This window comes from Crinia signifera, chromosome 1 (genome assembly GCF_055691185.1).
Source record: "Crinia signifera chromosome 1, ASM5569118v1, whole genome shotgun sequence".
Lineage (NCBI taxonomy): Eukaryota > Metazoa > Chordata > Amphibia > Anura > Myobatrachidae > Crinia > Crinia signifera.
This window is the reverse complement of record NC_139217.1, coordinates 26,944,869-26,968,617: the sequence shown is the minus strand read 5'-3', so window position 1 is coordinate 26,968,617 and position 23,749 is coordinate 26,944,869. Positions and strand designations below refer to the sequence as shown.

The window sequence follows — 23,749 nt, the reverse complement described above, 5'->3', positions numbered from 1 at the left end:
CATTTAACAAAAATCGCACCCTACTACATTAGCAAATTGTATACTTTATAACGGGAAAACATCTGTATGCGATTTGTGTAAATTTGACAGGCCAAAATGTGCACATTTACCGGCAAAAAGATGCAAATTATACTGCAATTTGCATCCTATTACATTTGCGAAATACACAAAACAGGCAAATTCTGATGTTTTTTTTTCTAAAAGTCTAAAAAGTCAGAAATCTCATCCTACAGTATTACGTCACCCCAGATATCAGCGGCTGAATTCTACATACAGAAACACAATGGCTGCTGAGCTTAGTGTAGGGGGGGGCTCTGGGGCTGATTCACAAACGGATGCAGTTCACTTAGAAGCTGTGTCTTTGGACCTAGCTTCTGTGTGTAAATATGCTAATGCAGTGGGAGGCGGAGCATTGAACCGTCACCATGAACCCCGCCCATCAGAGCAAGTTTCGGAGTGTTGAGGATGGCCGGGATATTCACCAGGCTTGCTTACCCTCCCGGAATGGCCGGGAGCCTCCCGAAAATCTGGTCCTTCTCCCAGCCCCCTGGGAAGGTGGGCAAGTCTCACACTTTCTGGTGATAGCCCCCGCACCCCCCCCCCCCCACACACACACACACCCCTTGCCTGCTTACAATAAATTGTGGGTCCGCAGTGAGGGGCTTAAATGACGCGATCGCTGCAATTTGTGGCATTTAAGCCTCGCCCCTCACCGCGGCCCGCGAATCAAGGCTTTTTCTGGCATGGGGGCGGTGCCAAGTGATGTCAGCCTTGCCCCCACCCCCCTGATGTGTTGCCTCTCCGGGCTTCTCCCGGAGAGGTGAAATCTAAAGTAGGCAAGTATGTATTCACGCTTCCAGTGAAGCTGCATCGGAAGCTCAGCTGGCCTTAAAAATTGGCAGACATACCACCCACTTTCCAAAACGTTTACCACCGCTGCCACATCCGTGCCCCCACATGGCCATGGTCTGTCAATCATGCTGGTGCTTAAGGGGCACTGCGGCCATCGATACAAGCTCCCGGCTGTATCATATACCTGTCAGCTATACACAGCGGAGGATGCCATCTTGTGGCCTAGTCCGCCCCTTTACAGAAATATAGTACAGATTTAGCGCCTTGCATAGTATTTCGGCCATCGGTGTCTCCCTCCACCTGGTGCAGCATCTCCACCGGCGGCCGGGGCAGACCAGTGTGCATACCTCACAACTTTGAACCAGTCGGAAGCGGGACGCAGCTCCTGTGCGCCGGAGGCGTGTTGAAAATTTCAGGGGCGTGGCCTATACTCGCGGCTCCCCGCGAGGCCACGCCCCCATTTTGGCGCTATGGGGGCATGACCCAGAGGCTCTGTGAGCCTCTAGCCATGCCCCCAGCCTCCTGGCTACGGGAATGCGCACAGCGTTTATTCCCCGCTGCTTAGCAGCCTACAGGGGGGACTCCCAACAGCCCCCCCTCACCGCGGGACACTGCCGGCCGCGGGAGGGACAGCGGGACAGGCCCTGATAATCGGAACTGTCCCGCTGAAATCGGGACTGTTGGGAGGTATGAGTGTGGTAGCAATCTGTGTAATACTGATGTATACCTGACCCATCTCCGCTGTGTCTTACAGGAGCTGAAGGACCCTCATTGCAGAGATGAGATGGCAGCGGCCCGCGGCTCTCTGAAAAAGAACGCCACCATGCTTTACACGGCCTCACAAGCTTTCCTGCGCCACCCTGACGTGGCGGCCACCAGGGCTAACCGGGATTACGTATTCAAGCAGGTGCAAGAAGCTATTGCAGGGATCTCAAATGCTGCTCAGGCCACCTCGCCCACTGATGAGAAGCAGGGTCACACGGGCATTGGGGAGCTGGCAGCCGCCCTCAATGAGTTTGATGTAAGTACATTAGATGCCGTGCCGTACCGTGTTACTGGGGGACAGATGTATTAAGCTTCACAAAGTGATAAAGTTAACAGATTTGGGCAGACTCTGTACCTCAGGAAGATGGGGTTCTGTTAAAGTCTATGACTAAGGTACTAGCTAAAAGCTATATTTACATGGAATATTCCTATTATAAGCTATGATTCATATATTACTAGTTAAAAGCTCATCAAAATGACAGCTTCCGCAAGGTACTTTCACTTTGAGCTGTGACAGTTTTTTTTTTTACTTTCACTATGAGCCCACAAACTCGCCACCCCACCCTCAGTCCCACTTGTGCAGGAGCACAGCCAGTGTGAACTAAACTTCAGTATAAATGCTTTCTAGAGACAGAAAGGAAATGTATTAAAGAAAGTAACAGTGACATCTGGTGGCTAAAAGCTGGCACTGCAATAACGATATAAACTAAGGGGCAAAATTATAGCTATACTGTATTATAAATTACATTATGCAGTCATATTGCTCAGTTTTAGTAAATTCTATTTATTTTATTTGCAGTCTATACAAAAAGCATATATTGGCATTTCCACAGTGCATGGCTTGTATCAGTGTGTGGTTTTTATTGTTATTGTATCAGCTAACCTTGTGAGTAAGCAGAACTATGCATATCGGGGCTCCCTAACCACTTGGGGAAGCCATTCCCAACAATTGGTGGTTTCTGCTTCTTGAAAGGAGTAGAAAATTCTAGAAACTCAGGGCATACTTGCCTACCTTACCCTCTCCATGCGGGAGAAAATGCTCTGTTCCTGGTCTTCCCTGGAAATGTATGATTGCCATCACCTGTGGTGACACCTTTCTTGCAATTATCTAGCTCCCCACAGGTGATGACTTTGAGAAGGGACGCTCGTGCGCCCCATATGTGCACCTGAAATTTTGGGGGCGTGGCCTAGAGGAAGTGGGTGTAGTCTATACATGCGGCACTATGTGAGGCCATGCCTACATTTTCGCTGCTGTGGGGCATGAATAAAGACGCACAGCGTCTATTCGAGGGTGACAGGGGGGACTCCCAACTGCTCACCACCATCGCAGAACACTGCCGACCCGTGCGGGAAGTGAGAACGTCCCCCCAAAAAAACGGTTGAGAGGTATGATTTGTGCTCAAAATGTAAAAACCATGTGCACTGCAGGTGGGGCAGATGTAACATGTGCAGAGTGAGATAGATTTGAGTGGGGTGTGTTTAAACTGAAATCTAAATTGCAGTGTAAACATAAAGCAGCCAGTATTTACCCTGCACAGAAACAAATTTGGTCCTGCGATCAGGTCTGAACTAGGAATCAATGTTATTTCTAGGGCATGTGCCCACAACCGAATAGTTAGCGCCACTTGTTCTAAAATAAATAGTTCATTGACAATTCATAGTACAACCTCAATACAAAGGTGTGTTATCATCTGCGACAGCATCGGATACTTTGTACAAAGTGTATGCAGTGTATCACCTGCTGCCCCAGATGATCAGATGGGAACAAGATGCGGTTCGCAAAAATCTGCCAATGTTCAATGCAAAACAAATCGCATCTTAACACACAAAACCTACAAATCATGTGTGAGAGCGCCTCCGGACACAGCTCACAGCGCGGAACAGTCAGGAAGATGTGACAGCTGTCACTGTGCTCATCAGCGCTGTCCCTACAGTAACGTGATAAAACAATCAACTCCATTTAGGAATAATATAGACTTGCTGACAGTGCCATTTACATAGAGTGACAGCTATATACTGTATGACAGGAGTTACAGGTCCCCATACACTTGTCTAACTTCTCTGAGGGACCTGATTGACTGTGAACTTCCCCAGCAGCTTCCCTGCAGGGCTACATGAGATTTGTCACTTGATGTGCCATTTTTTTTTACATGCAATTTGCTCCAATAAATTGCATGAGATTTATCTGACCAAATTGAGTGTGTACAAATGGAAGGTTCCTAGGGGGTGCCAGGAGTGCTAGGAGGGGTGGCCAAACTGTGACAATTTGACAGCCTGGCGAGCTGGACAGAACCATGCACAGGTCAGTAAGAGCTGTGCATGGTTCTGTCCAAAACAGGTGTATAAAACTAAAAATGAAAAAAAAAATTGGCATGGGGTTCCCCATCCTGAGCATAGTCAGCCCCTCGCTCAGTGAGCCGGTCCTGGTTCCAGAAATACAGGGATGGGGAAAAAAGCGTAGGGTTCCCCTGTATTTCTGAAACCAGCCCCTGACACTTTGACCGGTCCTGGTTCCAAAAATATGGGGGACAAAAAACTGGGGGGTCCCCCGTATTTTGGAACCAGCACTGAGCTCCAACAGCCAACTGTGTCATGCCACAGCCGGGGGATACTATTTACACAAGGTCCCACGGTCGGACCATGACGACCAAGGCTGATCAGCCCTGGATGGGGTACCTGGGGAGTGGGGACCCCCCATTAAAGGGATATCCCCCAAGGCTTAACCTGTCCAGGGCCGAAGCCCGGGGCTGTCACCGGCGTCCCATGGCGGTGGACTCGGGCTGATAAATAGTGTAAAAAAAAGATTTTTTTTCAAATACTGTACATTGGATTTCACAGGCGAAGTACAAGTCCCAGCAGGCCTTCCCAGTATGCTGGGACTTGGCAAACCACAAGTCCCAGCATGCAAGGCATTAATGGGCTGGCTGGTTCTTGTAGTTCACCTGTGAAAACAATGTTGAAATAAACACACATACACTTAAGTACAGTACAACATTAATATAGATACACACAACCTCACTTGACATACATTACACGTCCACGTTCCCCGATACTGCCGCACAGCCTGATGACGGGGGACTCAGAGAATCCGCTCTTCAGATGACAGGGGAATTGGCTATGGGGGAGCTACAGCGGAGGCTGCTGGTGAGGTGATGGGGAAGGCTACGGGGGAGCTGCAGCGGAGGCTTCGGGTGAGGTGACGGCGAAGGCTGTGGGGGAGCTACAGCGGATGCTACAGGGGGAGGTGACGGCGGAGGCTACGGGGGAACTACAGTGGGGGTGACGGTGGAGGCTACAGGGGATGTTATGGGGGAGCTACAGCAGAGGTGATGGGGGAGGCTACAGGGGGGCTACAGCGGAGGTGACAGCGGAGGCTATGGGAAAAGTCACTCCCAGGGGGCGGGCGATAAATAGCACGCTGGGGAAAATGTCCCCCGATGTGCACATGATTGACCTGATGAGATAGATCTTATGTGCAGGAGGATCAAGCTCCTGAGCCAGACCCGATGCGTACGGGAACACACATCGGGTCCTACAGCATGTCAGTCACATCAGATTATGTCAGATAAATTGGCCCAATCAGTATGAATTGGGTCAAATCTGACAAAATCTCACAAGTGTATGGGGGCCTTTACACAGGCATTACCTGTTCCCATTACTACCACAATTGTAAGGGCACCTGTCTACCACAGTGGTAAGTAAATCTACCATTCCCCCCCCCCCCCCCCCCCCCCTTCTTTTCTATCCACCGCAGTATGCTGCTTGGGCATAACCAGTACATTGTGAGACCCATATCAAAATTTTGAAAGCACACCCCCCCCCCCCCCACACCATTGCCACTACAATGACTTTTGGGGGGGGGGGGGGGCAAAACGTGCACCAAAAATTTACACCATATTGCCTATTACACATCACGCATCCATATTATACCACATGCCATATTGCCTATTACACGTTATGCCAGGGCTCAACAACTGTTGTTAAAAGGAAGGACAAAATGGACAGTGCGCAGTAGGCACAAACAATTTACAAAATAATGCCTATTACATGTCACACACCCATATTATACCACATGCCATAATTCCCATTACGAGTTATGCCAGGGCTCAATTTTTTTTTAAATAAGGAAAACAGGGCCAAAAACTTACACCAGAATGCCTATTATACGTCACACAGGGTTGGGATCATTTGGTCTATTGCATTATGGTAGAAAGTCATTAGGTCGAATCCATTAGGTCGACATGCTAAAAGGTCGACATGATTCTAGGTCGACATGGGAAAAGGTCGACATGATTCTAGGTCGAAAGGTCATTAGTTCGACAGGTCATTAGTTCGACAAGGTCATTAGTTCGACATTGTCTATGTCGACATTCACAAGGTCGACATGGGGTTTTTCACTGTTTTTTTACCTGAATGTCAACACAGTCAACATGGACACAGTTTAAAGTGCACTGCATCCCCTCGCATCGCTCGCTGCGCTCGCTATGCGTCGGGCACGGTGCCTCGCTACGCTCGGCACACTATTTTATTCTCCCACCACGCCCTAGTGGATGGTAGGGCATGAAATACCGCCTGTCGGCACATGTTGGCTCAAAAAACAGTGAAAAACTCCATGTCGACCTTGTGAATGTCGAAATAGACAATGTCGAACTAATGACCTTGTCGAACTAATGACCTGTCGAACTAATGACCTTTCGAACTAGAATCATGTCGACCTTTTCCCATGTCGACCTAGAGTCATGTCGACCTTTTAGCATGTCGACCTAATGGATTCGACCTAATGACTTTCTACCATAATGCAGTAGACCAAATGACCGCATCCCGTCACACAACCATTATATAAGTATGCCCATTACACGTGGTAACCCTACTGACTGGAGAGACCAAAGCAGCCAGCCGCTAGGCCGGGCCTGGGCAGAGCAGGGCACCAGAAAAGGCCGCAGAAGGGGACTGGACTGGTGACAGTCACAGTGTGACTGCAGGAGGGGGCACAGCACTGCCGTCTGGGCTGCGGGTGTGGGCTGTGTACTGCTGCTGGCTCTCTGCCCAGCCCCGGGCGCAGACTGGGACAACAACTGCCAAACTGAACTGCGCCACAAGTTATCTCCTCTACCCATATGTGCCAATGCCTCTTCTTCTCCACTCTTTTGCCACCATTTATTTTCCTCTTACTGTCTTACACCACACCTTCACTCCCCTCATATTCCATTTCCCCCTTCTTCCCAATGTTTCATCCTTCTCCTCTGGATGTTATAGGTGGAGTCACACACAGTTAGTGGCTGTGCCAACTCACAGTCCGGTCCGACCGTCCAGGTCCACTCCGCTCCGCTCGTGCTCAGAGTGACACAGACACTCACGTATCAGCAGTGCCGCAGGCCGCAGGAGGAGCCGGAGGACACGTGTTACTGATGAGTGACACACTGTCTGTGTGTCCCCTCCCGGCGCAGTGTCAGTGTCACTCATCAGCCTCATTCACAGACACTGAAGATGTCACGTGTCACCGCTCCGCGGCCGCGTCACGTGGGGTATGTCAGGTGTCACTGAATGTGACTGTGTGTGTGCCATGATGGATGGGATGGCCCAGCCGCATCAGTAATAGGCTACTATAGACAGTTCCTGCCGGGAGCGGGGGGGGGGGATCAATTCACGGACATTGTATAGTCCGGGCAGCCACCCTTCCGGATTCTGGATGCCAGTCTCAATTACCGGACTGTCTGGAGTAATCCCGGATGGGTGGTAACCCTAAGGAGCACACCAATTTAGAAACCCCTCCTGGTGCATGATACTATGAAGCCCCTCCTGGGGCAAGATGCTCAGAAGAAGAAATATTCTTATTTTAAGGTTAAGTAGATGGGAAACTGTGCAGAACCCCATGCAACCCCCCCCCCCACACACACACACACACACACACACACACACACACACACACACACACACACACACACACACACCTCTTCCTCTCCTTATAACTAATTGGGCATGTTCCCTGTTGCCTTAATTAGTGCCATAATTACATGTCATTTAGTCACCTCAAATCTTCTTCAGCATCTTTTTCCGACTTTTTTTGCACTTTTTTTGGTACTTGTTTCCTAGCACGGCGCCCACGATATTCTGTCGTATGGCATTGCATCGCATGCCATATGGCCACATGCGATGCGATGCGATTTTAAATCGTATAAGCCCCTACATGATTTTTAATTGTATAAGCACCCTAATGGGTGCTTACAACGTCAAATGCACCCCCACTATCAACGCCAACCCGAAGCGTGGCGAGGGGCGGCGGTACGCGTCCTCCGACCTTTTCATACCCCCACCATCCACGTCGGCGTGGAGTTGATGTTATATAGTGTGGTGAGCGCAGTGAGCCTCCGAGCCCGAAGGGTGGTGAGCGCAGCGAGCCCCGCGAGGGGACGCAGAATACATGTAAAGTAATACGCGTCCCCTCGCTGCGCTTGCCATGCTTTGGTCTCGGTGGCTCGCTGCGCTCACCACACTATCTAAAATCTACTCCACGCCGACGTGGATAGTGGGGGTATGAAAAGGTCGGAGGACGCGTACCGCAGCCCCTTGCGGGATCGCTGCGCTCGCCACACTTCGGGTTGGCGTTGATAGTGGGGGTGGCGTGGGGGTGCTTTTAACATTGTAAGCACCCATTACGGTGCTTATACAATTATTTATCTTATAGGGGGCACATTTAACATTGAAAACACTCATTAGGGTGCTTATACAATTTAAACTTGTATATGGCATACAATGCAATGTTATCCAATTTAAGATTGTATAACATCGGCTGCCATCGCATCGCATACCATTGTATGCCTTATGGTATGCGATGCGATGGGTGCCGTGCTAGGAAACAAGTACAATGTATTCATATGAATGTAAATAAAAAAGTCGGGTTTTTTACCATTATGCTCTACCTAAATCTTTTTGTACACAGTGACAACAGTTTCCTTACACAACACAACAATATACAGTGCAACAGAATATATAATCCAGCATACTGCGGTCTATAACTGCGCTGTGGATTGTGTTATCAAATGGCGCCATCTTGTGTGCACTTGTGATATTACACCACAGGACAATGCATTGCATATCTGTGTCTGGCAATATGATACCATGTTCATAAATACTTTTGATTAAACACAGATGTAAAAGACCATTTTGTTTAACATTCTGGGCAGAATGTACAGTAATGCCATGCAAGTTCAGCGGCAGTACTAATGCTTCTGGTTCACTCGGTAAACTGTGATCTGGGAGGACCAGAGAGCCCGCCCCCACTGAATACCCGCCCGCCACCGATTAAAAGATTAGAATCACCCCCAAAGCTGAGAGAGATAAAGTACCAGCCACCCAGTTCCTATGCCATTTTTCAAGTGCATCCTGTAACACAGCATTCCTCCCAACATCTGGGACCCCGGCAGCGGGACAGGAATTTTTGGGGGCGTGGCCTGCATGAAAGGGGGCGCGGTCTATACTTGTGGCGCTGCCGCAAGGCCATGCCCCCTTTTTCTGCCGCGGTAGGGGCATGCCCAGCAGCTCTGTGAGCTGATGGCCAGCCCCCAGCCCCTCTGCCTGCAAGAAAAGATGCAGTGCATATGCGCACAACGTCTATTCACGGGTGACAGGGGGGGACTCCAAACTGCCACCACCCCCCGCCACGGGAGGGATGCAGGAATGTCCCAAAAATGGGACGTTCCCACGATAAGCGGGACAGTCGGGAGGTTTGCAAATGACAGTTGACCATTTTCTTCAAATGCTGGAAAACATGCCCAAAAGCCCATGTCGACCCTTTGACTGTCGACCTTTTGACTGTCGACCTTCCCAATGTCGACATAATGATTGTGTCGACCCTTTGACCCTGTCGACGTTAGCCATGTCGGCCTTTTTCATTGGTCGACCTAAGGCCTGTCAACCTTCAGCCTTCAACCTTCAGTAGTTGACCCAATGCACGTCGGTCTTAATACTGTCGACCTAACTACCATATACCATTTTAAGCCCACAAACTCTCTACCAGTCCCTATCTGCTCCCACCTCCAATCTCCGTCTTCCCAGCTGCCTCTCTCTATGGCCCTTATTCTGATCGGTGCGGCCGGAGCCGATTATGCGGCCAGGACCGTGTGTGCGAAACCCCGCCTTCCATACGGATCGCCAACTCCGTCCGTATGCGGTAAGAAGCTGTCCGAACGGACCGCACGTGTATTTTTCACGGAATATGCCTCCTCCATCTAAGGGAACCTCCCCCATCATTCGATGGTCGCAGACACCCCCTACACGTGCGTCACGGCCGCATTACCATACGTACGCCCAGCGTTTGCATGGGAACGCCCATGAAATGCGGGGCGTATGCATATGGTAATGAGCCCAAATAGCCCTTCACGCCCCTCTCCACCCCCTGTTCGGAGTGTTCACATATCATGCGGGATTTGGCCGTATGCCCCGCTCGCACATGCGCAGAGATGCCTCTGCACATGCGCAGACACAAAACATCGGCGGGCCGAACGCACGCGGATATATCCGCACCGATCAGAATAAGGGCCTAAATCCAGTACGTCTGAAACAGATCAGTGTACATACCAAAAATGCTCTCAGTTTCTGTTTTGACATATTTTAGCACACAAAGGAGTAATTTGGTCCATCGAGTGACCTCTAGTGGTCACTGGCGGTAATTCACCTTGGTTTTCTATATACAGTTGCAGGAGAAAGTGAACCCTTTAAAATTACCTGGTTTTCTGTATAAATTGGTCATAAAATGTGTTTTTTTAATTTACTTTTTATCTTTTTACCTTTTTTTTTTTTAACTTTGATACAGATATTGGTCTATATAGTGGAGCATTAATAAACTTTGCACCCAGAAAAATTCAGACTAAAAAGGTGAAATAGGGTACTTGTGTATTTTGGCGGCGCCCATCGCATCGCATACCATAACGCATACGATGGTATGCGATGCGACGCGATATCGAACGATACTGCACGATGGCATACAATTTTCAAATTGTATGCCATTGTACATGGCATACAATGCCATACAATGCGATGCGATTAAACATTGTATAAGCACCCTAATGGGTGCTTATACAATGTTAAATGCACCCCCACGCCACCCCCCCACTATAAACGTGAACCCGAAGCGTGGCGAGCGCAGCGAGCCCGCGAGGGGCGGCGGTACGTGTCCTAGGACCTTTTCATACCCCTACTATCCACGTCGGCATGGAGTTGAGAATAGAATAGTGTGGCGAGCGCAGCGAGCCACCGAGCCCGAAGCGTGGCGAGCGCACGCGGATACCTGTGAAGCCCGCAAAGGGACGCGTTTACCTGTGAAGGTATCCGCGTCCCTTCGCGGGGCTCACTGCGCTCGCCACGCTTCGGGCTCGGTTATTCTATTCTCAACTCCACGCCGACGTGGATAGTGGGGCTGCGCTCGCCACGCTTCGGGTTCACGTTTATAGTGGGAGGGTGGCGTGGGGGTGCATTTAACATTGTAAGCACCCATTAGGGTGCTCAAAAGCACCCTTTTGGGTGCTTATACGATTTTTTATCGTATAGGGGGTCAAAATCGCGTCGCATCGCATTGCATGCCATCGGGTACATGGCATGCGATGCGATACGTTCATCGTACGATGGACATCGGGGGCTCCGCCAAAATACACAAGTACCTGAAATAGTTTGGGGAATATTTGCGTCGACCCCAGCGTGATGAAATGCGCACATACGACCGGATTGAACATACAGTAGGCGCTTTCTCAATGCTCGCCACTGATAATATGGATGTATTTAGCGCCACAAATAAATGGAAGGGAAGCGCCTAATACAGACACGGTGCCCTTTGCAAATTGACAAAATGAGAATTATTTTCATGCATAATTTACACAACGCACCACGGTTTGTAAGATCATTAACACAGCCGCGATAAAACGCCACACCATTATTTTCCGGAGCTTTTTTTTATTAAAACTTCCTCTCATCTTCTTGATTAAAAACTAATTGGCATTGCCTTGTCTATCTGGCCGTTAATTGTTTTCTATACTAATTGTCTGCATTTTATCACAGAAGGTTGGGACGGTTCTGCTTAGCTTTGTGTTTTGTGTCGGCGAGAAAACATCTTGGTTGTAACGCCACCTCGTAAAAAGTAAAGGGCCGGTCCTGGCTTTTATGGCCTGCATTTACTGTACGTCACTGAGGAGATTAGACGACAGACTGTGGAGCCGGGAAGAATATGTCTGTTTTATCACCTCTCCTCCAGCTCCGATGAGACGACGCTGTCCTCGCTGTGTGACAGGTGTCCAGATGGGAAGAGGGGGAATTAAACATGAGAGAGAGTCATTAATCGGTGACAAACTGTGGAAAACTTTCTAATAAGTTTATTGTTCTACATAGATGACTTTGAAAGGTCACTGTTTAGGCGCCATTTTACCCAGATACAAAATGGGCGGTACTTGTGTAGTTTCACGGCGCCACCGTGCGCACAGTGAAACTTTGAAACTTGGCAGTCTGCCAGACTCTGTGTTTACTGTGCGCGTGCCGCTCTAGCTGTTCTCAGCGCAGCGCGTGGCTGCTTTCCTTATGTAAGCTACGTTATCAGCATAGCGCTGGGCAGCAGCAGTGCACCCAGCGCTGACAGGTCACTGTGGTACTTGTAGTTCCACAGTGAAATAGGCAGTCCTGCGCACCGCTGACAACTCGGCAATTTAGACTCCTCCGGCAATTTAGAAGTCTAGATTTAGACGTCTAAATCCAGACTCCCTGCAAACCACTAAGATGGGGGCATCTAAATTTAGACGGTAAAGCGTCTAAATTTAGTAGGGTCTAGGGGTACACTATTAAACCTGTTCACAATGACACTAGTCAACGTAACAGCTGTCGACCTTGTTAATTCCACTATCCACGCCAACCCGAAGCGTGGCGAGCGCAGCAAGCCCGCGAGGGGCGGCGGTGCGCGTCCTACGACCTTTTCATACCCCCACTATCCACGTCAGGGTGGAGTTGATTTTATAAAGTGTGGCGAGCGCAGCAAGCCCCGCAAGGGGACGCGGATACCTTCACAGATATCCGCGTCCCCTCGCGGGCTTCACAGGTATCCGCGTCCCCTCGCGGGCTTCACAGGTATCCGCGTCCCCTCGCGTGGCACGCTGCGCTCGCCACGCTTCGGACTTGGTGGCTCGCTACGCTCGTCACACTTTATAAAATCAACTCCACGCCGACGTGGATAGTGGGGGTATGAAAAGGTCGTAGGACGCGTACCGCCGCCCCTCGCGGGCTCGCTGCGCTTGCCACGCTTCGGGTTGGCGTGGATAGTGGAATTAACAAGGTCGACAGCTGTTACGTCGACTAGTGTCATTGTGAACAGGTTTAATAGTGTACCCCTAGACCCTACTAAATTTAGACGCTTTACCGTCTAAATTTAGATGCCCCCATCTTAGTGGTTTGCAGGGAGTCTGGATTTAGACGTCTAAATCTAGACTTCTAAATTGCCGGAGGAGTCTAAATTGCCGGGTTGTCAGCGGTGCGCAGGACTGCCTATTTCACTGTGGAACTACAAGTACCACAGTGACCTGTCAGCGCTGGGTGCACTGCTGCTACCCAGCGCTATGCTGATAACGTAGCTTACATAAGGAAAGCAGCCACGAGCTGCGCTGAGAACAGCTAGAGCGGCACGCGCACAGTAAACACAGTCTGGCAGACTGCCAAGTTTCATAGATTCACTGTGCGCGCGGTGGCGCCGTGAAACTACACAAGTACCAAATGGGCATGGCACAACACAACATTGGAAGTGCACACCTGCCCAAGTCTACTCCAGCGTGTCGGCAGTGTCGATGTAGATTCGCCGGTGGTGGGTCTGTACTCCGAATATCTTAGTCAATCTCAGCCGATAGAGGCGCTAAGTAAGATGGAGATCCATTGGCTGCATCTGAATCCGTCTGCCGCATTGGTGGATAGGTGGGGGTTGTTTTGCACCAAAGCCCTGTTTGCAACCTGTTACATTCCTGCCTCATTTGTAGTTTGAGAGCTGATTTTGCAGAGGGCTGTGATCAATCAGTCGCCTAGACAGAGTGAATTCCCGCCTTGTGCAAGTCTGCGAATATATCACAACATCACCTATTCTGCCCACTAATGCCGCGGCGAGTGTGAAATGCACCAAACGCGTTCGCTCCTGGAACCGCGACCATCGGCCCATTGCGAAGGATCTGAATCGGCCCCTCAGTATGCTATTTTGCCACACATTACCACGTGATAAATGTATAGATATCGTACACACGTCACTGAGAGTTACGATCTTACAGTCATGTACGAGCTCATGCACAAGTATGGAAGCGATACCGTACACTCAGCGACAGACGCGGATGGAAGGAGATAGCTGACACCCCCCCCTTTGCCTGAGGAGCAGTAATCTCATTTGTGGACTAACAGCTTTTTTTTACTGGAGACGCAGTTCTGCCCCCGGTCATGTTATGGAGATAAAAACATGGAACATTGAGATTAACGACATTATCCCATCTGACCTAATGCAGGAAACTGTACACACAGCACATCGACTTACATGTTATAAAAGGTCACATTCCATTTACTGCAGGCTTCCATTAGAAAGCTGGTAACCTTTTAAAAGCTAATATTATACGGCAAGGAGGTGATAGGAGTTCAGCTGCTGGTGTATGACAGAATCATACGGCAAATATCCCACTCTCCGTCTAGGCTGCCTCTTACCCAGACTCCTCCACTCTCTCGCTCATTGGTATTATAGTATTATAGCAGGAAGCATGTGCGGCACATTCCGTTAAGTGGTTACCTCAGGCCCAGATCAGTGAGTGTGGTCGACACGTTCCGTGGGTTCGGTGAGACTGTTCTTACAGTGCAAATAATCTGCAACATAAGAGTCTTGGGGGCGCATTTATCATTAATGTGCGATGCCGGCGTGGTGACATCGCCGGGCATCGCATTGCAGTTGCTTTTAATACCGCCGGGATGTATGATTCCGGGGACGCAGGGACAGGGCTCCGAAAGGAGCCCGTCCCTGCGAAGCCCTGACCTGGAAGCCGGGAGGTCAGCGCATGCGCGGTTATGCGCTGACCCCCGCCGACCCCTGTGACCGCACTGCCCCGCTTGCCAGTGCGATGTGTATCCATAGGCTACAATGGGCTATCGCCATACCAGAATGGTGATTGCCCAGGGGTGCGATGCCGGGCTGCCTGATGTTGATACATCGGGCAGCTTCGCATCCCCCATAGATACCTATGGGGGATGCGGCCGGCGGCGCTGCAGGGGGGATCTGCAGGGGGCGATCGCAGGGGGGATCGCAGCAGGGATCGGAGTATGCGGTCCCACTTAATACATTTAGGGGATACTTAGTATTTGCGGTTAACCCCCGAAAACGGGTGTTTTCGGGGATTTAGCAGCAAATATTACTTGATAAATGGGCCCCTTGGTGTGTATGTGTGTAATATAGTCCGTGGATCTCCGAAACACTGCCATCTGCTGGCAGAGAGTGAAACTACATCTCTTTCGCACACATGCACAAACACAGAAGGTAGCAGACTAGCTTTCAAAGCTTTTGAGTGGGCTGCTGCTGTGGCTGATGGGGCGTGAAGGCAGGGCAGCCGCAGAGTCAGTCACGGAACAGCCAACCAGTGATGCTGTGCATGCTCAGTAGCACGCGGGCAAGGGCGTAACTACCATAGGTGCAAGGGGTGCAGCTGCTATGGGGCCCAGAGCTGAAGGGGGCCCATCTTTACTGTTTTAAGTAATGTTTTACACACATTTAACACCATTAGTTTCTAAATAGGGGGCCCTTAAAAACTTTTGCTATGGGGCCTGCGAATATCTAGTTACGCCTCTGCACGCGGGTACGGCTGTCAGTGCGCAGTGACAGCCGACATAGTGTCTGAGTGCTGAGTGGCTGTGGCCTGCTGCTACACACAGAGACCCGGTGGCAGTGCGGCACTGTCGACACACAGTATGACTCGTGAGAGTCAGAGGCGGGCCATCCTAGTCCACACATAGACAGGGGGGCAGCACAGTAGACGGCGGGGACGCGGGCACACAGATACTGACTCAAAGCTAATAGTACAGGCGGACCGCGGTCGGGGCACGGAAACTCTGGGGCCCTTCAGATCGCCGGGGCCCATCACACATGTCCCTCTTGACCCCCCCTGTCACCAGCCCTGGGTGCCAGTCCAAAAATTAATGCATAGAAAGCAGCAATAACTCTACTTAGTTAGGGGGCATCACACAAATTCATAAATATAAGAACACTTTTATTGAATCAAATTTTATTTTTTAAGAAATTCCAAAAACTTTTGGCATCAGTCATCAAAAAAAAAAAAAAAAATGGTTATATCGCAGTCATAATTGGGTATTTAACATATTCACCCTTCTGTTTCTAAATCAGACCAAATTCGTCATCAGTGTCGAAGGTGCCGTTTCGGTGTCAGAGGCACCTTCCTCATAGACACTGTGGCAAGCCACACAATACCACCACTGGTCCCCCCCCCCCCCCAATACCCCTCTGCTCCCATACATTATTGCCTTCTGTAAATATTATATTTATGAACAACATACATCTAAACATAATAGCACTATAAAAAGTAGGGATGTGCACCGGCCACTTTTCGGGTTTTGGGTTCTGATTACATCGAGTTTTTGGGTTCTAATGGGTTTTGGCAAAACACCTCCTAAGTGTTTTGTGTTTGGATTTTTTGGGTTTTGGGTTCTGATTTTTTTGTTAAAAAAGCATAAAAACTGCTAAACTGCTCCTACGCTATATTAACCTCAATAACATTCATTTCCACTCATTTCCAGTGTATTCTGAACACCTCACACCTCACAATATTGTTTTTAGGGCAAAAGGTTGCACAGAGGTAGCTGGATAACTATGCTAAGCCACACAAGTGTGCGGCACAAACACATGGCTCATGTAAGAGTGGCACTGCAGCGGTAGATACGGCAGTACTAGGCACCAGACAGGTAGATACGGCAGTACTAGGCACCAGACAGGTAGATACGGCAGTATTAGGCACCAGACAGGTAGGTATGGCAGTACTATACAGTGGGCCCCAGACCAGACGATAGATATGGCAGTACTAGGCACCAGACAGGTAGATACGGCAGTACTAGGCACCAGACAGGTAGATACGGCAGTACTAGGCACCAGACAGGTAGATAAGACAGTACTAGGCACCAGACAGGTAGATACGTCAGGAATACTAATATTGTGCACCAGCAGAATTTATAATAATTAGTTTTATTATTAGGTACTGCTTGGCAGTGGCACTCAGTGGCACACGTCAGTGCACCAGCAGCATGTAATTATTTTTTACAGTCCCACACAGCACAAGTATTATTTTTTAATTAAATTAGATATAGCAGCCTAGTATGTACTAGGTAGGTACACGAGGTAGGCAGTAACACTGCCAGTGGCAACAGTGGACTGAGTAACTAAATAATACTGGCAGATTCAGTGCAGGCAGCACCAGTGGACAATATATAATATAATTAATTATTCATATAATATATATTACAGCACAGCACCAGAGGTAGGCCCCAGCACAGAGGAGACAGTAGTACTACAAGTACACAGTTAGACTGTCCTCCTTGCTAGGGAGAGCCCACCCTAAGCAGAGAGGAGAACAGAGTACACAGCAGCACTGAGGGAGACAGCCCCAGCGAATAAAATAATTACAGCACACCAGAGGTAGACCGCACAGAGGAGACAGTAGTACTACAAGTACACAGTTAGACTACACAGCAGCACTGAGAGACAGCCCCAGCGATTGAAAAATATTGCACTCAAGGTCAAGCTCAAGTTTAAGCCCCAGCAGCAGCACCAACACACCCTCTCCCAGCCCACTACTAGACTGGAGTGAAGATGGCGGGCGCAGCAGCCGCTTTAAAAGCCTCGCAAAATCCGGCGCCTGGAGATGACGTTCTGATCACGCGGTCGGACCCGAGTCAGGCGGGAATCTCAGAGCGCTGCTCGGAATCGGGCTCGGAATGATGACATTCGTGGGGGTTTGGATCTCTGGAATCCGAGTCTGCACATCTCTAATAAAAAGTAAGAACATTCATTAAAATTGTCTGCAGGAAACCATGTCATTTTAATGAGCGCCAGACAATACAGGGAGCATTTTAGTGACTGTTAGGCATAGGCGAATCTAGGGGGTGGTCCGGGGGTGCACAGGACCACCCATTAGCCCATTTTGTAGCTGAGGGATGGGGCTTTCCAACAAGCCCAGCCCCGTGTCTCTAGCCCCCTGGGAACCAGAGATACTGACAGGCAAAGCTGGAACGTTTTCCCTATAGGATAACATGGGACCCGCTAATTCCGACCCCCACCCAGTTCAACGGCTGCCAGTTCCCCCTCCTGCATCACTGAAGCTCGAGGTTGATCTCAGTCTAACCCAAATCGCTGGGCCTTCAATCTGATACCAGGCAGGATCCATATGGGTTAATTGGTTCCAGGGATATTGAGGTTAAACCGTTTTTTTTTTTTCCATTTCTTAAATGTAATTTCATGACTGTTTATGTTCTTTGGGGCAGATTTCTCTGGAACCAAACAGCCCAGTTTCACGGGACCAAAATCATTCGAAGCCAACTCAAAAGTTCTTCAATATGATACTGGTCTCATGTAAATGGGTCAGTTGGTTCCGAAGATATAGCTGGTTGGTTAAAGGGGGGTAGGGAGAGGGGAGTGGTTGTCTCTCCCCCTCACACCAGAAAAAGCAGGGACTAGGCTGGTGTATAAGGGATCAGCCTGGGAATGCCCCTGCATGATCCTGGGACCATATTTCCGGGTAAATCCCTGCATTTTCTGTTGTGAAAGGGGTATTATTTCAAACAGCCGTGACCTGCAGTGCTCTGAATACAGCCGGACAGCCCCCTGCTCTCTGCCCAGCTGTCAATGACTGTCACCCCTGCAGCTTCCGTTCCAATTCTTCTCCCCGCTTTCACCTCAGCCCCCCCCCCCCCCTTAATCATGTGGTGCCGGCGCCCGGCGTGCTCCCCCGACGTCACGCACAACAACAGCGTGCACAATATTTCAAATGTCCACTCGGCTAGAGGGGACACCAGGAGGATAGTGGGAGCGTGCTCTGCGCTGCGCTCTGCTCCTCTCCCCATAGAAGCAGCTGCACCGCTCTCCATCTCTCCCTGCAGCAGCAGCAGCGAAGGCTGATATAAAAATTTACAGTAAGTGGCACTTTTGGGGGCATTGCTTAAGGGACGCTACAAGTGGCAGTATGTGGGGGCATTACGCATAATGGGTGGCTTAATGTGTAAGGGCTATTAAGGTGTGCAGCATCATGTGTAATGGGTACTATGGTGCGCGGCATCAGGTGTAATGGGTACTATGGTGCGTGGCATCATGTGTAATGGGTACTAGGTGTGCGGCATCATGTGTAATGGGTACTATGGTGTGCGGCATCATGTGTAATGGGTACTATGGTGTGCGGCATTATGTGTAATGGGTACTATGGTGCCATCAAGCAAGAACCCCCTAGCAATGAGCACGAAGGTAAGCAGCACTTATGTGGCAAATATGTAATGGGCATTACGGTGTATGGTCTAAAGTGTAATACCACACCCCTTTTTGTGATGCCACGCCTCCTTCCCATGAGGCCACGCCCCATTTTTGACGCGCGGCTACGCCGCGCAAACGTCCCCCTACTTTTGTGTCTAGATCTGGGACCACCCAATACCATAATTCTAGATTCGCCTATGCTGTTAGGCAATATACAGTAGGGAGCATTTTAGTGCCCACCAGACAATACAGAGAGCATTTTAGTGACTGTTAGGCAATACAGGGAGCATTTTAGTGCCCACCAGACAATACAGAGAGCATTTAAGTGACCGCCAGACACACATTGTGCAGCCATACATGAGTAAAGCCACTCACCTAACAGAGAATGGCCAATCTGACCTGCCAGGTGCACAGGATATAACCAGCTGCGCTTGGTGTGGATAGACTGTCGTTTATAGGACTGGTCATTTTATTGTGATCTGGTTCAGGTCTGCCGGAAAACAAAATGTTCGAAAAATGAATTAAAAGTTTCCAATAGTTTGGTTAAAAATTTGAAGATGTCATGAAGTACTGTAAGAAGCTCCCTGTTCTTTGCGAGCTCACTACGTCCTGCCAAGAAGAGCTGGGAGGTGTAAACACAAGCATATTCTCTATGAGAGGTGGAATATGTAATGATATAGGCAGTTGGCGGAGATGAGAGAGGGCACTAATTATTCAATAATCCTCCATGCGCCAGCTTCAGGGTCTGCCACTCCGCAGTAACATGCTGCCTGTACAGAATGACATGAAAGATGTGATGGAAAGGATGGGCTGTCCTTTTTTGTCTTTCTTCAACTGAAAGTCACCGGTAATCATACCGGTAATCATACCTCCCAACTTGGAGGAGTGTGGTCTATACTCGCAATGCTCCCGCAAAGCCACGCCCTCTGTGCCGTCTCTGTGGGGGCATGACTAGACACTGCTGGCCCCTGGCGGGACACGGGAGCATTCCTAAAAATTGGTTAAATGCTTACTATTATATATTTACAGTTATTACAAAATGACAACAATTGTGCACAAAATGCATCAGTCACAAACTCGCGGCTATTTTCTCAAAGCTGTTTGGGATTTCCCAGAAGACAAGCGGGGAGGGTAACAGTAAGAGGCATGGGGGTGATTCAGGACTGTTCATTGATGGAGCCTGAACTGCACATGCACTTAGTCTGCAATGCACATGGGCAGGTCCCGGCTTCGAGTGCCTTCGGCAAATTTTCCCTTCGCTGAGGTGCTCGCAGCCGGGATGGACCCACAAAAATGGTGGGCGCACCTATAGGAACGCTGGACGGGCCCCAGTGAAAGAAGACATTCCCTGCCCTGAATTCTCTTCGCTACAAGCAGCTTCTGCATGACTCTTGGAGAGGTAAGTAACCATTGAAGGATTCCTCCTCTGTGTGGGCACTAGCCAACCGATGTGTACCCATACACATCTGTTCGCAGCCCTGCACATGCACTCGTACAGCAGGCAGCTCTGAATCGGGCCCATGGTATGGTGAGATGCCCTCTTGATGCTGCCCAGTGCTGTGATATGCGGTACACCACTGAAGGACTGCTTCTAAGCAGTTCCCATTGCGGGACGTCGCTAGGAGGACAATCCCAGAATTGACGGTTTTCCAATCTCGGATCCTGGGATTTAAAAAAAATGGCCCGAATTGAAAAAATGACCCGGGATGGGCCACCCTAGTCAACATGCACAATGTCGAAATGGGAAAGAGGTTGACACAAGCTATAGGTTGACACAGAAATGAATGATAGTTTTTGGTGTCAATTTCTGAGCCCATGGATCCCAATTCAGTGTACCCCCATCTCTTAGCATGGCTCGCTGTGCTTACCTTGCTTCGGTCCACGGTAACATTCTTAATCGTAGCCCACATGGATGATAAATTAAAAAAAAAAAAATTCAAAATTTAAAAAATCATGAAATACTCATGTCCACATTTTGCTTGTGCCAACGTTTTGTTCATGTCGACGTACTTCATGTTGACCAACGTTGGTCGACCCACTGACTGACAACCAAATGCAGGTTGACCCATAGTCCGGATACCGCAGCTGTTAGTAGGGATGACCATCGATGGTTCAAAATCATCAATAGTTTATGAACGATGTGGAATAGTTTTGCCATCGATGGTGGAGAACCAGATAGTTCCCCACCTTCGATGTCAAGCATATCTGAATGTTTTTTTTTTTACTTACCGAAGGGGCTGGGACACGGAGTATAGCTCCATCCCTGACACCCATAAAACCCTGCCCCCAGGTTCTGATTGGCCCATGAGCCAATCGGTCAATAAAAGGGATGGCCATGGAGAGCTAAAACCATTGATGGTCATACATCCCATAGTATGCTACCATCGATGGCCATTTGCACTATCACCATCGATAACATTGATGGCCATCCCTAGCTGTTAGATCTGTTCAGCCCGGGCTTGTCTAGTCCAATCAGTCTGCGGGCAGCTTCCCTGGTGACGTCACAGGTGGAGTGCCAGATACTTTTTAGGCTGCTGTGGAAACATTGCTTCAGTGTAACATTAACTTTGAAATATGCACCCATTAGCATATAATTGAGCAAACCTCCCCAAGAATCTACTCAGGAAAGGTGACTTAATCTTACTGAATTATTGAAGCGTGACCATCTAATTCAGCGAGAACATTCCAAAACCCATAAATCATACCTTAAATGGGCTGACAGTTTCTCTAATTTGTTAACTCCAATATTTGCTTGAATTATCATGAATGGTAAATTAACCCGACATGGCTAAGTACAGAAACCGCTTCTCTCTAACCTCAGGAAATGCAAGTTGGCGTTTTTTTTTTTTTTTTTTACTTTTGGAAAGTGCTACATTTATATTAAAACTGATGTTTTGTAATCAGATTAGTGACATTTTCATCATGAAAACTCTCTGTAATGACCACGTCTTGGCTAATCGCAGCCGGATATTTATGGGCAGAGAATTGTTGGCTGTTTCTACATTTATTGCTGCCAATTGTTATTCAGGGATTATATAACAGGCTGTGTTTTATCTCCCAAAGTTACCCTGAAAAAGGCTATTTAAGTATAACCCTAGTATCCAAGGATACTAAAAGAACTAAAAGATGTGTTGGTAGCGCCATTAACAGATTTATTCAACCAGTCACTAGATACAGGTGCAGTTCCAGAGGACTGGAAAAGAGCAAATGTAGTTCCACTGCACAAAAGAGGAAGCAAAGAAGAAGCAAGTAACTACAGACCAGTGAGCCTTACATCAGTATTAGGGGAATTACTGATCATTACTTCAGAGAAAGGGTAGTGGATAAGTGGAATAGCCTCCCATCATAGGTGGTAGAGGCTAAGACAGTAGAACAATTTAAACATGCTTGGGACAGGCATATGAATATCCTTACAAAGAAATAAGGATTAAAAAGGGTTGAGATGACTTGAAGGATAAAAAAGGGGCAGACTAGCTGGGCCAAATGGTTCTTATCTGCTGTCAAATTCTATGTTTCTATATAACATATCATTAAGACAATTGGTACTTATGTATTATCTGGATTCCCATGTTAAATGCACCCCATTTTTTCATACCCCTACTATCCAACTACGCATGGAGTTGATTTTATATAGTGTGGCGAGCGCAGCGAGCCACCGTGCCCGAAGCGTGGTGAGCGCAGCGAGCCCCACAAGGGGATGCGGTCTCATAAGAAAAACGGGAGTCCAGATATTACATAAGTACCAGACAATTTTATTGGTAGGGGCCCCACAAGCTACTGGCCCAGGACCCCTACAAAAGTTTATTCAGCCCTGTTAGTGCCCCATAATTGTTAACTCGATGCAGACCCTATAACAAATATCAGAGGTCTAAGCTGCAAGGAAAGAGGTGTGGCCGTGTGACCTCATCATCATGGCTGCCCATATTCGACCCTCTTTACTAGCATCCGGGAGCACATTGTAAAGGCACTTAAGAAGAGTTTCTATAATTTGGTTCTGCCCAGCGTAATCCTATGTAGTACGTCTGAAATGGCTGTCTTACCTGGATCCTGCATAGGTAGGGGGAATAATCACTGGAACTGATGACAGTGGTGGAATTCAGGAGTGGTAGGTCAAGTTGCAAAAATATGCTCTGGCCTCCACTGCTCCTCATCCCCACAGGGAGAGGCAGTGGGTGACTGGAGAGAAGCAGTGGATGAAAATGGGAGAGGCTGTGTGTGACTGGAGAGAAGCAGTGGATGAAAATGGGAGAGAAAGTGGTGACTGGGGAGTCAGTGGGTGACAGGTAAATGTGGCTGGGAGAGGAGGACGATGACAGGGAGAAGTAGTGGGTGGCAGGGGGAGCTAGTTTGAGGGAGGCAGTGGGTGATTATGGAAAGAGTGTGAGTCACAGTGGGTGACAATGGATAGGTAGTAACCGACAGGGGAGTCCATGGGTGATAGGGAGATGTTGGAAAGTGACAGAGAGGGGCAGCAGGTGACAGGGAGGGCATATAGGGAGAGACAGTGCATGATGGGGAGAAGCTAAGGGTGGACTGGAGAGGCAATGGTTGACTGGGGAGGCTGAGGGCGTAGTGTTTATACTAGGGTGTTTTATTAGGGTGCTATACCCTGTCCAATTTTAA

General features: G+C 48.9%; 1 protein-coding gene across 4 annotated transcripts in view; it reads left to right on the top strand.

The window, feature by feature from the left end:
* The window catches only part of CTNNA2 (catenin alpha 2), a 1,425,647-nt gene that overhangs the window by 312,704 nt on the left and 1,089,194 nt on the right, over positions 1-23,749 (top strand). For all 4 annotated transcript variants that reach the window (XM_083180541.1, XM_083180424.1, XM_083180611.1 and 1 more), the window contains exon 6: positions 1,607-1,873. In XM_083180541.1, the coding sequence (XP_083036667.1) occupies positions 1,607-1,873 (267 nt within the window). The remainder of the gene's footprint in view (positions 1-1,606; positions 1,874-23,749) is intronic.